Raw genomic sequence first — 16,997 nt, 5'->3', positions numbered from 1 at the left:
TCAAACATTAAATATTAAACTTTAGTAAATTACGCATAATTTACCATAGCACATCGTTACAGGAGACCGTTAGATAAGCCCAACCGCATAATAATGTAATTGTACCTAACATATAACAAAAATGTTTTTTCCGGTCAATTTTATTACATAGAACAAACTATAAAAAATCTGATTATTTTTGAATCAGTATTCTTCTTCTGTCCCATTCATATTTAACGCCAAATGGCTGTTTTTACCGCTAAATCTCTTTTTCATATTTGCGTGTTCCCAGGCTACGCCATCCACCGCAATGTTTAGGGCTTGTTATAAATTAAAAACCTAGGTAGATACTTATACTTATTTTTTTTATATTGAGCTTGAGTTTCACTATTTACTGGCCATAGGCAGCCGGGTGGTTTTGGTAGCATATTTAAGTTTCTTAATTTTTATGTATTTTACAGTTATTTTGAAAATTATACCAATATTGTAATATTACAGCTACACTATTACAAACTTCTAGTAGGGTAAACAAACATAGCCTTGTTAACATTACGATGACTTTTTGCGCTCATTTATACACAAGACGGAAAAAGTATACGTAATTAAGTATAGTATTTATTATACCTACATACTTTGTAGGTAGGTACCTACTATAAATACGAAAGCAACTTCTATCTGCACTTTGTTTCCTTTAGGCGATGCACACAATCGTAAAGTTGTAGACAAAAGTAGTTAACTTAGAAATACAGAATTTTACGTTTTAACTAACAAAACCTAGTTTCTCAATTAACGCTTAATATGCAAATTTATTATTAGGTATCAGGCTTATTATTAAATTAAATTTCCAAATATATGTAACTAGTAGCTGTGAATAAATTCCACATACATATTGCAGCTACGCAATAAATTACGCGATATTTCACAAAACGATGTTTTTAAAGGAGATGTTTAATACCAATTTACGTGAAATATTGCATTTTTTTCCTTGTTTAATTTTATCTTAAGTTACTATTACTATATTTTGTTAAGAATTTTAATTTATTATAATATTCGCGTTTATCATTAAAAGAGCTATATCCACCTCACGGCGTCAAAATTACTCTTATAACTTAAACTGAAATGAGCCGGTCTCGTATCCAAAACACATTAACTTTATCAAATAACCAATACATTTCACACTTAAATAAATACACACACTGACCTCAATTTTAAACTAAGTTTCGGTGTTTTGTTCTCAGTCGACAAGGTTACTTACCAATACATTTTTCGCCTTTCACGTCGTTACCGCAATGTTACGAGTAGCTAGCTGTTTACGGTACACTTGCTTTTGCCAGAAGTGGTAATAAAACGGCAATGTGTCGTTACAATTGTGGGTGACGAGGAAATCGCAGTTATACTTCGAGGCTATATCGAGTCGAGTCAATTACCTTATCCATTTTCATCTGTGGCTGTTGCAACCGAATGCACACTTGGGTCAATGGTACTCGTACTTGGATACAAGACAAAGTACTGCTTTTTGTCCCACAAATTAAGGGAACTGAAAATATTTAGGTAATAAGCGGGCTGATTCAAGAATAGAATAGAAAATTTCTTTATTTGCGAATGGATTATGGTTAAAACTACGTAAAAACTGTACTATATGAATGTGCACATTTATGAAAGGAAATAATACCTAGACACTTTTAAAAACATTTGTGGGAGATAGAGTGCTCGGAAACCCCACGGCACGATCAAAATAAATATAATATTTTAAAAATATGTTATCTGTAATATTAATAATGTGTTCTAAATAACTCCACATGGTATTCGCACCTTTTTTAAACGAATAACGTTTAATGGAATCTGGTACATATTCCACTGTGAAATTCCTACCTTTATCGATTATCTAAAGCATGTTCTTACGTAATATAGGGGAGCAATTCAAATCTAAATATAAACTACTTGTTCCAGATTTGCAGCTAGCAGCAGAACTCGGGAAGACCCTGTTGGAGAGGAACAAGGAGTTGGAGACAGCTCTCCGCCAACACCAAAATGTCATCGAAGATCAGGCACAAGAAATTGAAGTAAGGACTTGCTTTTCATTTGATGTCATAGAAAATAATATGTACCATACCTATCTGTGGAATCATCAAATGTATCATCTATTTTAGATCAGTAGTGAATTACATAACATATACCTTTTCCCGTGCAAGTTATAAACTAAATCGAGAGAAAGGCTAATAAACTTGGGGTTCTTCCTCTTGGCGATGGGCTAGCAACCTGTCAGTATTTTAATCACAATTCCATCATTAAGCTGAACGTGGTCATTTCGAGACAGTTAACTAGGTCTACTTCTTGAGATGGAGAGTTGATATTTCAACTGTGATTATCATACCTTTCTCCATTTTTTCAGTACTTAACAAAACAGACAGTCGCCTTGCGGGAGGTGAACGACTCAAGACTGAGGATCTACGAACAGTTAGAAGTCAGCATTCAAGATTTGGAGCGGGCCAACCACAGGCTCGCTTCCGACCATGCCGCCGACAAGAAACACATCAAAACGTGAGTACCCACAGCATATTAGATCCAGATTTGTAATATCGACAACCTATTTAGTAGATGCGACCCGTTTTCATTCTAGGGTTAAAAGAGAACCAGCTGTTTCCCGATACACAAATTGACCACATATTGAAATCTCAGTTTCTATACGTATTAATATTGGATACAAGGTGATCAGTTCCAAAATGAAAGTTTAGAACAAGCGACGGAACAAATACAACAATTTGAAGAGCATTAGGTACCTACTGCCTTGCGTTCAATGAAACCAATTAAAGCATTCATGAAATCGCCGTGATAATAATATAGGTATTATATCTACTAACTTAATGAGAATCATTACAATAGAGGAAGAAATTACTATTACAATACCATCAACTTTTTTGATAAATTTTCCTTGTGATGGTCATCCCTGTAGCACTAATAATATTTTACATAGAACTATACATATTATTATCATCTACAACAATTTGTGTATTTATTGAACATTCATATTACCTAATCTGTTTTTATATTTTACTTTCGTGAATTTAAAACCATGATTAAAACATACATTTTAACATTTCCAGTTTGTGTGCAAACATTGAATCATTGGAGAGTAAATGTGAGGAACTGCAGAAGGTATCAGACGACCTGAAAGCCCAGCTTGAGATTGCCAGGCGACGAGCAGAAAAGAAACCTGAGAGCGAGCATTCCAAAGAAAATGAAAAGAATGAGAAGACAGAGCATGTCCCCGTCACACCCAACTGTAAAAGGCCTCAAATGAGCACGCCCATCAAAGCGACGCCAATAGCACCCCTCCCAGAACTGACGAAAGAGGACGAGGACTTACTCAGGCTAAGCGACGAACTCAGAGAAAGCAAAGTATCCTTCGCCCAAGAACAACGGAGGGTGACCGAGTTAGAAGAACAACTAGCGTCTATGATCCAAGAAAACAATAGGTTGCAGGAACAACTGAGGAATTGGCACCAGAGAGAAGACGAACCAAAATCTATGCATGAAGAGTTCTCTATCTTGGAAGAAGTCAGGTAAGGCATCAAATCAAAAAAAAATATTATTTGACCTAACGAAGCCAAAATGTGTCATTTCTGATTATATTTTGGCTGGCATTTTAACTAAACTTGTAGATGAAGAAATTAACGATGACATCAGCTCATTTGTAAACATTATGAATTCACATAAGTATGATACCGAAACTGCCACAGTGCCACTCAAAAGTTAATGCGGTTCTCCGGATATTTCAGACAAGGCCAACTTTGCATAAGATGTCTAAGGGGCGTCGAACGAGGAGACGACATGTCGTCAATGCTCGATGGAGACGATGACGACAGGAGTGCTATCAGCTCTCTGATCCTCACACCCACTCACCCAGACAGTGCCAGGGAAGACCTGGTCTCTAACAAACTTGTCAAATTCGACGTAAGTATCCTAAAACTACTATGCATGACCCTTTCTGTTTATAAATCTAACTTTCTCTTCTTGCTTTTTTCTTTAGCTATAAATTTGTTGAAATAAATCTAGACATATTGTACAAAACATAACTCAATTAATGCACGTCTCTGCGTCTATGCAACATGATTAACAGTACTAACTCGCTGAACTAACTAATCTTTCGAGTCCGAATTTGTATTCTGTTCCATGATTTGCCTGTTTTGTTAGCCAGTCATGTCTCACTTTCTAGCTGCGTCAGTGATATCCCCGCGATTAATAAAACATGGTAGATTTTCCATTAAAAATCTCATGTGATTGTTTCGCTCGTTTCTAGGCGTCAATGCTTTTACAACTGCCCCTGATGTTGTTGCTCACGCTTTGCATTTGCATTATGAAGCGCATTTGCAGTAGTTTTCTTTGGATTTATCGTATGTAGTCGAAGGTACGTCCATTACTGACAAATTATTAGACTAAGCGCGAAGTGCACGCTATACTGAACCCGTGGTGACGGCTATCATGTGATTCTCAACAGAATAACCTCATATGACAGTTGATTCGAATCACTCGATACCACACGAAGCATGTTTAAAAAGTCTATAAACTGATCGAAGAATAATAGTGGTGGGAGCTGTTTTCATTTTAATATGGTAACTAACAATATGGCAAACTTTCTGATGAATATAAAATTTCGTAAAATTATATTTATTACATTCTATTAAAGAAAATGTCTTTGATTATATTATCTGAATTTGTGGAGTAATGGGTGTATTTTTGACTAATATTTGAATATTAATCAAATCAACATACATACATAAAAATCATTGTAGACTGTCTACTTCTTTGATTTCTTTAAACATTTAACTATCATCTTCTTAAAAACTTTTATCATTTCAACGTGTGTTTTAACTTTCTACCTTAATATACCACCACTTAATTTGAACCACCATCCACATTGAAAATTCATGAACCCCATTTCACAAATTTCGAATACAACGTAAATGACTATTTATGAGTTAATTATAAAACTGTATTGTATAGTTTGACATTTTATTTGCACTGTATTACAGAATGCCAAGGAAAAATTACTCCAAGGTATATGGGCCAATAAAGAAGACGGTCACGATAACCCCTACAGAGAACTTGTCCAGAAGTACGAGGCTCTTCTGGAAGTTCAACTATCACAAGCCAAGAACCTGAGGAAGAACAAACAGAACTCGTCGCCCAGCGCGCAGGTACAGCCTGGAATATTATCTCTCCAAGATGAGCTACAAACATCTGGAGACTACACCCATTTCAGCGTCAAAGACACTGACGACGAAAGCGGCCACGGCGAGGAGGCGCAGAAAGAGAACAACACCCAAAAGAAGGTTGAAACCACATCTCGCAAAAAGATTATACAAACACCAGACTTTTCGGAAGCAGAAACTTCGAGCTCTGGTTTCTCAGACGAAACAAGCAACAAAGCTACGCAAACAGAGCGCGAGCGCCCCGGGTCTTTCCTCTGCACGATCGCCGACGGAGAGGATTACCGATTCAGCATCTACGATGATGCGAGTCCCATGGACAGCCGCTTCCGAAACAGACCAGAATATCGGGAATTGTTCAAAGAAATCTTTACTATTCTCAAAAAAGCAGCGGAAAACAAAGACGAAGGAGAACAACTGCCTCTCCTTGATGATACAACCGTCGGAAAAGTACCGCCGGTCACACCGGCTACGGAGGAACCACCAGGAAACTTCACTGATGACACACAGAGCGTTTTGTCGTCTGTGATGTCGGAACAGTCGATTCCAGTGTCCGATATTACAGCCCCAGAAACTCCAACTTTGACAGAAAAGAAGAAATCTGTTGCTGAGCCAGTCAAAAAGTTAGAAGTTAAGAAAAGAGAAAAGAAGCCAGCAGAGTCGATCGCTCCTCAAAAACCTAAACCTGAAAAAGAGTCGGAAACTAAAGAGAAGGAACCCGAGAAGCAAACTCAAAAGGAAAAAGAAAAGGAGCGCGTATTGACCCCGCTAGTGCGCCAACCGTTGGAGTACATCGCGGCCACTAGAAAGAAGTCCAGACATCGCAACCGCAAGCACAGCCAGGATCGCCAAGGTGCAGACTCTCCCGTATTTCCGTCGCCGCCGAAAATAACTTACCAGAAGATATCGAATAAGAAGCGAAGGGATTACAGGCCTATTGAAGCGAGTCCCCTGGTGGCACCCTCCGAGAGCGACTGGAACGGAGTCACGTTATCGTTTTACAACAGAAGTTTGAACTCGCCGACCCCGAGCACGAGCAGCCGGACCGGGAAGATCTACCAGGGCTGGAACGCCGAGACCGACTCGTGGGACATCAAGCAGAGCACGGCCTCGCAGGAGATCCACAAGCTGAGGAAACTCGAGCTCTCCTACGCGGAGGTGTTAAGGAACGCCGACAAGACCAAAACCCGGCGTAAAAAACACCAGTAATTTATTATTTTAACATTCGACCCCTCTTGCTTCAGCAAGAGTTGAGTGAAGAACCGCCATTTGTCTTTGCCAACTGGACATAGGAATTTAGTTTAGTGTATTTGTGATCTGCTAGCGTTATTTTTATTAATTTGTACCTAACTATATTCACAATCGTAAATTGCCATAATTGGTATAGCTCTTGTATACCTCTAATATGTAATTATGTATCCCGACATTTGGAAATTCATTACAATAGTAATTCACTTCCCTCCGATATACCTACATACATAGCTATTCTTGATCAACAAAAATTGCATTTATGGAAGATAGGACGGCTTAATTCGCTGAGTACTTCAATTGATTTGTTAGGCTTCTTCAACTGAATGAGTTTTGCTTTTTAACTCAGTTCTGTTATTGTTTAGTCACTATTTTAATTGTATATTATGTATTTGATTTGAATGTGTAAATATGATTTTAAGTTAATGTATTTTTTTAATTGCCATGAAATATTGAGTACTCAAGGTTTTTGTATGGAATTGTATGCTAAATTTATTTAATGCCGAGCGGACAGAGGAAGGTTGAAGGTATAAATAAAAATTTGCATTAATATAATAAGTATTTCATTTCTCCCTTACAGGTTATGGTAAAATTATATGTATAAATATTACGCGGTAATAAATAATAAAACGCTACATTATATTACAATAATATAATTTTGGATTACTTTTTACACAAACAATTGTATCGGAGACGTTTCTCAACAAGTTTACAGTAAATACGAACAAAGGCACGGCTTATGTAACAATCGTAACGTGCGATGTATCTTACAGAGTAGAGGAACAACATTAAAGCGGCGGCTCCATAAAAAAAGTTAAATAGATTCTTTAGCGCTTTTATACTCTGTACTATTTTAAGAAAATCTATAAGCAGTGTGATCCGTAAAAAATTTTTTTCTCATACATTATTTCATAAAAAACATTCACTATATGAATTTTTACTTATACGTGCTGCACGTGACTTGAGTTGATCTATTTTTATGGGGCGCTATTATTGTATTCTCTTTTGTTTCAGATTTCTTTAGTAAAAAACTCATAAAATTTTGAGTCTTTATAAATTTGTGACTATTTTATCTATTTATCTAATAAGGTTCTAACTCTATGCCTCATAGAAAAGGTCACATTAATTCTTCTATATAATATACAAAATTATATATACAGTCAATCTAAGAAATGGAATGGTTTTCAAATGTTTGAACAATAAATGCAAACCATCTAAACAATCTGAACAATGGATTAAGTTGGCACTACTTGTTGGATAAATATTGTATGTATGAGTTCAATGAACATTAAACAGGGTATATTTAGATTAGGTCTAAAGAATAAAATTTACTTTATACGATATTCTGGCTAAATATTTAGACTCTGTATGTTCTAAGTATATGTTGGTATTTTTTCTTTGTAATCACTTTTAACTCGTTGACTACATTAGTCCAGGCTGAATCCGAACAGAACATGTTGATACATAATTATTTAAAAGTCCAGTTCTAATGATTATATATAGATAGATAGATAAAACTCTTTATTGCGCCATAAAAGTAAAACATATAAAACAGCACAAAACAGATAGAGATGGTACAAAGGCGGACTTATCGCTAATGCAATCTGTTCCAGTCAACCTTTGGGTGGAAGGAAACCAAACAGGGGATTGGATTATACATTTCTTTTAGTAACATTGTTTCAATCGTCGAGTTTAAAATTGACCATGCCTTGTCTAGCTCAATCCAATATGCAGAGGGAGAAATTTTAGGAAATTGAAATACAAAAGTATTGCGTTGTTTTTTAATCGCTAAAAACATATGTAATTTGCTATTTCAGTTTTTTCTGCCAGTATCAAAATAAGTTTTAATCATGTTTGTCGTAACGCGCCATTCTTAATTTATCGAACGGTAGTCTTACTCTTGTGATAGATAATCGATATTAGATTGTATGGTATTAGGGTATATTGTATAAGATGCATACAAAAGAAGTACAAATATTTAAGGGTAAGTTAACAACCATAAAATATAATGAGTAAAAAAATAAGTCGTATTTCATTTAATACAATTTTAATAACAGTCGCAAAAACGAAATTCTTTAATCAATCATAAAGTGGCTGAGTTACGTAAGTGTGAAACAAAAACCCTTAAATTATTTATACATCAATAGTATTTGGCACCTACACAAAACATCAAACTTATCATATCAACCTAACTTAACAATCAACACCAATTGATTGAAATTGATTCAAGTACCATAAACTGCCGGACCTTGATTTTATTTACCAATATTCGTCGCAAATCACGAACATCTAGTTAATTAATCTCATTCATTACTCGACAATTACATAGGCTTTCAACACATATTTGAAGAAAATTATTAAGTCGAAAAAATTCGTGTTTCGCCGATCAAAATACCCAACAATCGTTTACATTTGCCTTAAAATTTCAAGTTTTTTATTATGTACAGAATTGCGTTTTTCACCAATTACAACTCATGACAATATTCCTATTAAACCGTGTAAGTTGTCAAGAAAACGTTTCGAAATGATACAACGCCGCTTCATCACGGTCCATTTCGTCCACAGCCGTTAAGAAAGAGTAATTGCCTACTTATTCTGCGCCTCAAGTTCCCTCTCCACTATCTTCCGGTACTCGTCGAAGCCTCCCTCTATACTGCTGACGGAACCGTTGCCGCAGATCCAAAGCTCTTTGCACACCATTCGTATTAACCTCTCGTCGTGAGATACTAAGATTACACCGCCCTGAAAATAAAAAGGTTTTAGAAGCGCTTCATTTTAAAGAAATGCCCCAAAACAATCTAATAAAGTGACATCGTGAAAAAAATTAATTGATTTTTTTTTGACGGTTGGATACTGTCTTACATCAACCGGCCTTGGTAATCTTTGAGATACCAGTCATATTGCAGTGTAGTTTGTTCCGCCGCTTCTTCTACACGTGCGCATTGGAAGCGGTAGTAGTTATAATTAGATTTAAGTGATGTGACGTCAATAAGTGATACCTTGTATCCAATTTTGAAAATAAATCTATTCTATTCTGTTCTATTAAGGCGTCTTCTTCAGCATATATTCGCCCGGGCTGTTAACATATGCGTCTCCAATATCTTTCCATCTATCTCAATCAAAGGATTTTCTGGCCCAGGTTATCCCGGCATGGTTTAAGTGAATTATCAATTGTCTTATTATACTTATTTATTTTTCCCTGGTGTTGCTACTTCAAATAAAAATTTCTCCCATATTTCCGAAATAAGTTATTATTGAGGTTCACCACACCAATAGTCTCATGAACACCAATCCAAGGAAGTATGACATGTAAATATAATTGACAAATATGATTCTTCAAATTTTTGTATAACACAACTCACCGTATATTTGTTTATCGACTTCCCCAACGCCTCAATGGTCTCAATGTCCAAGTGGTTAGTCGGCTCGTCGAGAATCAAGAAGTTGGGGTTCCCCATGCACATGCTGGCGAAGGCTACCCTGGACTTCTGGCCCCCGGAGAGACTCGCTATTGTCTGAAGAGCTAGGTCCCCGCTGACACCGAAACTGCCTAATTGTCTTCTGTATTCTTCTATCGTTTTGCCTGAAGTAAATAGAATATGAATAAATTAACAGATTGTTGTTCTTATTAATGATCAAAGAAAAATTAAGTTACCTAAATTAAGTGAGTAACAGCTGAACGTGGCCTTTCAGATTTTCAAGACTGCTGGCTGTGTCTACACCGCAAGGGATATAGACGTGATTATATGGATAAATAAAGTTGGAGGCTTGTATCATAATATACTAATATTACGAGAACATGGGAAGAGGTGGCTTAAGAGTAAAATAAACCAACCCCCGTAGCGTAGCACGCGCAACGCCGTTTATCGCCCGAAAAACTATCGCTGTTTCGCTTTTAATTATGACGTGAAACGGGACAACGATAAATTTTTGCGCGATTAAAACGGCGTCACGGGCTGGTACGAACCTTTTAACGATCTCGTCAGCGAGCCAATGAAATAACATTCCGGATTCTGAAGGCTGACCAAAATGGATACATATATATATGTGTGAAGGTAAGCGGACTCAAACTATAGCGACGGAAAACTTGGTAACACGCAAATATTAGAGACAAAATAATTATAAATACCTGGATAGGCTTTCTGCAGTAGCTCTATAGAGTTGACGTCCATCTCTAATTGATCCACGTGGTGCTGCGAGAAGTACCCGAATTTGAGTCCACGATGCACGTTACAGATCCCACTAGTGGGCGATAGGATGCCCATTATTATTTTTAGTAAAGTTGTTTTGCCTGCGCCGTTGTCTCCTACCTGTAGTATTAAAATAGGTTTAATATGAACATGCATGCGCATACAATTTTCAAACAAATTTTATTATTTAAATAAATTCAAGTGATGTACCAGTTTATTTTATTTTAGCTTGAGTCTGGAGAATCCGAGCTCCTTCTTAAGATTGAAACAAAAGCCAGCAGGAAGATAATGATAAAGAATTGCTTGAATGTAAGACTTATCTGATGAATTAAGAATCTACACATACATGGTGACTTTTAATTCAACTGCATAAATTTAACTGTTAAGTGTACTCATCTAAAGGATATTTAAAAACGTAAAAAAAAATCTGGGTTCATATTTCAGAAAGTACGAAAAAAAAAATAAAAGAATCAAAATCTACGATTCTAAATACGTCATATCAGGGGTACGTCATATCCGGCCGGGGGGCCGGCGAAAAAAACGACGCGTAAGATTCAGAGGTCAACGACACAATTCATTCAGCTGAGCGATCGCGAAAACTCTGTTACTTGATCTTGATACTAGAAAAATAATTTATTTTTCAGACATTTATTTACATGTTTAGTTTTAATTTCTTTTTGTAGTATGGGTCTTTATTAAAGTGTGTGACGTAGTTTTTGAGGGTTTTTTTAAATGTGAAAATGATGACGTTTAATTTAAATAAAAATAGGCTCAAACGGCTTAGAAGCATGGGTATAGTCTATGTTTAAAAGGATGCAGTTGTTTTATGTTGTTAAATGTCACCCTGTATACAAACAACAAAACTCATTCTTTCAAAACAAAATAAAAGAAAAATTTGGTTTGTTCGGCACAAGAACTCCTCGTATCAATACTTCCGATAATTTGTCAATAGCACAACCATAACGGAGCTATTAAAACTTCATCATCAGTGTGTGGAACTCAAGATTTCTCACATATCCTTGCAACTTGTTTTATAAAAATAATAACCACTTATTTACTTACAATACATATCCTAGACTCTAAGGTGGCTCCAAGGTTGACATTGGAGAATATGACCCTATCCTTAGAGTAGTAGAAGCCGACCTCGTTCAGTTGCAGGATGGGCGGCGACAGAGGCTCCGTGTCAGGAAACCTTAGCACTACCTCTATTTCTTTCTCTACTGGTTTCAATTCTGGTCTGGAAAGTAGTAAAGAAAACATGCCATTATATGCCTGAATTATTTATCTGAATTATTTATACTACCTTTGCACGGACTATTGTGGAGAATTATTCGTGACAAACATACAAAAATACAATTCTTTTCTCTTTATTTTTAGTGTTGATTACGACTTTCCTAAATGCTTCTGTTCTCATTGTATTTCATACAACAAACGACAGTACCTATTGTCGGTAGAACACCTCTTGGCTGGGTCGCCATGTAAGGATATTTACCTACTAACATGGCGGCCCTATAGTTTGAAGTATCTAGGTACCTATATTGTTCTGTCATCGCCAGTATGATTGCCTGCATACTTACAATTTATCAAGCATCTTGATCTTGCTCTGCACAGACGAGGCTCTCTTCGCGTTGTATCTGAATTTGTCGATGAACTCCTGCGTGTGCGCACGGTGCTGCTGCTGGGCTTCGTACTCCCGCTGTTGATTCTTGTGCTTCTCCGTCTTCGTTTTGTGGAATTGTTCGTAGTTACCCCTGGAAATAAGAGAAAATAATGTTTAAACCCGATGCCACATTTAAGTTACATAAGATATAAAAAAGTAATACATAAAATCACACCTCTATCCTGTAAAGATAGTCAGAGACTAAATTTTTGTACTAAACACGATATTTGCATACTTCCTTCGCTTCATTTCAGGTACTACTGACCTAACCTTCTGACAATGTCCCCTTTTAGATTAAGGATCTAGGTCTTTCCCTTACTTAAGGAGAATTAACGCCAAGAAGTTTTACTTAAGTAAATAAGTAAGGTACGATGTCCTCCCCTCTTGATAATAACTATTAAATAAGTTATTCCTTGATTAAGAAGCATTCATAACTTACCTATATGTGTCTATCCTCTGTGAATGCAAGTGCAATATGTCCGTAGGGACCGTGTCCAAAAAGTTCCTGTCGTGAGACACCACCAGTAATGTGGTGGGCCAGTTTTGAAGGTAGTTCTCTAACCAAATGATGGCTTTTATGTCCAACATGTTCGTCGGCTCGTCCAATAGTAGCAAGTCTGGTCTGGAAGTTGAAACATACACTATCACTACCATATAATACTATTGAAATGATAAGTGCTGGTGAATATACCCAACTGTAAATTGTGACAACATAATGTTTTCGTATTTTAAGCTTTACAACTGCGCAGAAAACTACGTGTGATGCAAGAAGACTTCATCTTTCCACTTGCCTAATCCCTGCATACACCTTTTGTTTCATCAACCTTTTCCCGCAATCTCATCGAATATAACCTTAACTCTCTCTTAACCTATACTTTCTATATGCCATATCAATCTAGAGGTGATAAATAGTATACGATATTGTGATGATTTTACATTTTTTGTACTTACTTGGAAAACAGCGCCCTGGCAAGCGCTAACCTCATCCTCCAACCTCCAGAGAAGGTCTTTGTGGCTCTCGCCTGCATCTCGGGCGTGAACCCCAGACCACTAAGTATTATAGAGGCCCGCGCCGGCGCTTTGTCCGCTTCGATATTCTCCAGCTGAGCGTACACTTCTGATAACTCTTCTGAGAGCGCAGAATCTTGTGATCTGTAAGTAAGTAAAAATTTTGTTTAGGTATAAGAAAGTCAAATTATTCTCGTAGAGAAAGAGAAGAACGGCAAGATTGGCATCAGAAGAATGACTATAAAACAGCTAAATACATTTTTGATTCAATTTGGACAGGATAATAGTAGTACCTATAATGGGTAAGTCAAGTCCGACTCCCGTGTAGCATTGCTAGCCTTTTATCTATCTATATATTAGATCATGGATACCTATACAGTTGACTAAATTTGCTTATAAACTTGGTATTCTTCTTTTAGGCGATGGGCTAGCAACCTGTCACAATTTGAATCTCAATTCCATCATTAAGCCAAACAGCTGAACGTGGCAAAATATCAGTCTTTTCAAGACTGTTGGCTCTGTCTACCCCGCAAGGGATATAGACGTGATTATATGTATGTGTGTATGTTGACTGAATTTGCAGATTACCTCTCGATGTTTTCCCTCACGGTAAGTGCATTAAGTGCATCGGTAAGTGCATCAAGTGCATCGGTTAACAACTTACAATTAGACTACGTAACTCAGAAGAGGTCATTTAAATTAGGTTCATTTCAATTATTCTTAGTTATTTGTTTATTTCATTTTAAGTGAAACACATATTTCTTATGAGAATAAAGCTCTTTAAACCTAATTATGTAAGAAATTTCGCTTACCCATTATTAATAGCAGTAGCAATCTCTTTCTCCCTCTTCAGCAACCTTTCTCTAACCTCGTCGCATTCTAAAACGCTTTGCAACGCCAGCGTATCATCGCCAATGACCTCCTGTTCCACATGAAGTATGGATATGTGTGACGGTATCTTCAACTGGTTGGCTGCTATCATCCTAAGGAGGGTGGTTTTGCCCAGACCGTTCCGACCCACCAAACCGTACCTTCTTCCAAATGCTAGAACCAGGTCGGCACCTTGTAAGAGTACCCTGTAAGATAATACATACATTCACGTCTCAATCACAAGGATCTCGTAACAGCGACTAAGCGGTAGGCTTAAAAACTTGGGATTCCTCTTGTAGGCGATTGGTTAGCAACCTGACACTATTTCGATCTAAATATCATCATAAAGCCTTACAACTGAATGTGGCCTCTCAGATTTTGCGAAACTGTTGGCTCTATCTATTCCGTAAGGGATAAAGATGTGTTTAAATGTATGTAAATAAAACACTGCATACTTTAAAAAACAGGAAAGACAGAATTTTTTATCTAGTATAGTATGATGTATGTAAGAAGATAAAAAAAAATTGCAAACTTCCTTTGGAGCTAGTTTGATCTGTAAATTTTTCCTTTACTTTTATTTCCTTATAATGCAACTGACATTACATAGGCGGCTCAGTTCGCGTGCTAGCCGCCACAAAGATAATCTACGGCCCCTACTGTACGAGATATCGATTATAATTGTTTCTTGGAATAACTCTTTTATTACTCCCAAGCGTAACGACAAATAGACTGCGACCATGACACATATTTATTTTATGATCATTAATGGAACAAACTAAACTACCACTAAAGTGTCATCATGTCCAAGTTCCAAGTGTTAATGCTACTTCATATTCACTTGCACAGAATAAAGACTTCTGTGGGTAATGTATGATATCTATACTAATATAATAAAGAGGTAAAAGTTTGTAACTTTGTTTGTTAGGATTAGTTACTTTTAGACTACATACATAAAGTAACATCTTTATCCCTTGAGGGGTAGACGGAACCAACAGTCTTGAAAAGACTGAAAGGCCATATTCAGCTGTATGGCTTTATGATGAAACAACATTTTACAACATCCATGGGAAAGATATGAAGTTGTTCTATTTGAAACTGCAATATTAGATTACTGTTAAACAAAACAAATACTGATAAGAACAAAAGTTTACCTGTCACCATATGCTATGTCAAAGTTCTCTATTCTAATATCCTGAGTCCTGTTGGTGCCTTTAGCCTCGAGTTTGTTGTCCTTCTTTGATGTGACCTGTGAAGCCGTGGCTGTCTGCAGTACAGGCGCTGCTGCCGGTACCTTCTCCTCTTTCTGTTTCTGCTGCTTTTGTTGTAACTTAGCTTCTGCTTTTTCTAATTTCTTTTGATCTACTTTCTGCAATTATTAAAGTTAGTTATAAAACATCCAGCTCAAAGTGGCCTTACAGTATTTTTGAGATTGTTAGCTGTGTCTAACTGTCTACCCAGTATGTATGATAGTTAGTTACATAATTATAACATTGTGAGATTGGATGAGTCCCTGCAAAGGTTGCAAGGGTCAGACAGAAGTTGCTCCATTTGAAAACCTGACTTATCCAATCAAGGATAATATTCATTAGGTGGCCACAGGGTCTCTTCTAGCATGTGAACGGATTAACATTCAGAGCATGATCATGAGAAACAGTTCATTATTTTTTTGGTTTTCATAGTTTTTAGTCACTTAATAAATAGTAATAATAGAAAAGTAGCATCGGCAATATACGCCAGCGCAGAATAGAGCAATAATGATGAGAACAAACCGCGAAATCAAACGGAATGACAACTCAAAAAATAACAACCTTATTACAAGTAGGAACATGTCACATTCAATAAAAATACTTACCAAATTATCATCTCTAGTATGCAGCCATATACTTTTGAGGTCGTCAGTTTCATTTGCATTAGATGTCATGGAAGCCAAGTGTATCGGAGCATCAAGTACTTTCCGAGGCCCATTGCTGTTACCTTTTTTATCTGGCTGTAGCATATGTAGCAATTGCTCACATATTTCTCTGTAAATATAATTGAACTTTATTATTGCATTTCAGCTTTAAAAGTTCAAAATATAGTGATTATAGTTTATTTTATACCATAGCAGTATTATTATAAATGTGAAAGGTTATGAGTATATAGGGAGGTAGGTATGTCGTTGTCATACTCTTCCATGGAGGAACAATTGAACTGATTTGGATGCCACTTTTCAAAAATGTAGGATATTTCACTCACAATAAAATAAAAGCTATAATTTACACACAAAGTTATGGAATATATCTAGTGATCTACACAAAGATATTTACTGAATTGGATAGTATAAGTCCCCTAATAAGGGCTGACTTGCCATAAAAGTTGCCATAAAATAAAAGCATGTTACCTTATATCTTCTTCTGATTTTTCTGATATTTCACTCAAAACTTCGCCTACTGCTTCATATACTTCCTCTGTGTCTTCGAATTCTCCAGCACTGTTGCCCAGAATATCTAGAACAAGTTGATAAAATATTAAGTAACATTCATTGCATCCAACAACTTAATAATTTAACCATCTTTATAAACATGGCTATAGATTTGTAACTGTTGGCTCTACCTCATAACGAAAAAATACGTGAAATTAGTCTTCCCTTAATCGTCTGGGAGCTATTTAGTCAGAAAGAATGCCAAAGAAAACTAAAGTATATTAAAAAGTAAAAGGTAGGAAAAATGTTTGCAATAACAATATTTTACTTATAATACCATATATTTGATTATTTATTGTTCTCTGTGACTACTTTTGTTAAAAAATATGGTGTAATTCGGAGAGGCACAACAAAGATGTGAAATTTATTTA

At 36.4% G+C, this 16,997-nt stretch overlaps 2 protein-coding genes across 4 annotated transcripts in view; one reads left to right on the top strand and one right to left on the bottom strand.

The window, feature by feature from the left end:
• The window catches only part of LOC106134522 (cerebellar degeneration-related protein 2), a 60,697-nt gene extending 53,702 nt beyond the window's left edge, over nt 1-6,995 (top strand). For all 3 annotated transcript variants that reach the window (XM_013334603.2, XM_013334602.2, XM_013334601.2), the window contains exons 2-6: nt 1,930-2,042; nt 2,372-2,520; nt 3,084-3,542; nt 3,759-3,933; nt 5,013-6,995. In XM_013334603.2, the coding sequence (XP_013190057.1) occupies nt 1,930-2,042; nt 2,372-2,520; nt 3,084-3,542; nt 3,759-3,933; nt 5,013-6,398 (2,282 nt within the window). In that variant the 3' untranslated portion in view covers nt 6,399-6,995. The remainder of the gene's footprint in view (nt 1-1,929; nt 2,043-2,371; nt 2,521-3,083; nt 3,543-3,758; nt 3,934-5,012) is intronic.
• Nucleotides 6,996-7,474: 479 nt separating this feature from the next.
• LOC106134523 (ATP-binding cassette sub-family F member 3) overlaps nt 7,475-16,997 on the bottom strand; it is a 434,240-nt gene continuing 424,717 nt past the window's right edge. The window contains exons 3-13 of the mRNA XM_060944354.1: nt 16,546-16,651; nt 16,018-16,186; nt 15,317-15,531; nt 14,108-14,371; nt 13,239-13,439; nt 12,727-12,909; nt 12,205-12,378; nt 11,690-11,864; nt 10,567-10,747; nt 9,800-10,020; nt 7,475-9,179 (exon numbers count right to left, since the gene is read on the bottom strand). Coding sequence (XP_060800337.1) covers nt 9,024-9,179; nt 9,800-10,020; nt 10,567-10,747; nt 11,690-11,864; nt 12,205-12,378; nt 12,727-12,909; nt 13,239-13,439; nt 14,108-14,371; nt 15,317-15,531; nt 16,018-16,186; nt 16,546-16,651 — 2,045 coding nt within the window. The 3' untranslated portion in view covers nt 7,475-9,023. The remainder of the gene's footprint in view (nt 9,180-9,799; nt 10,021-10,566; nt 10,748-11,689; nt 11,865-12,204; nt 12,379-12,726; nt 12,910-13,238; nt 13,440-14,107; nt 14,372-15,316; nt 15,532-16,017; nt 16,187-16,545; nt 16,652-16,997) is intronic.

The sequence above is a fragment of the Amyelois transitella genome, chromosome 5 (assembly GCF_032362555.1).
Source record: "Amyelois transitella isolate CPQ chromosome 5, ilAmyTran1.1, whole genome shotgun sequence".
NCBI lineage: Eukaryota > Metazoa > Arthropoda > Insecta > Lepidoptera > Pyralidae > Amyelois > Amyelois transitella.
This window is presented reverse-complemented; position numbering and strand designations above follow the sequence as displayed.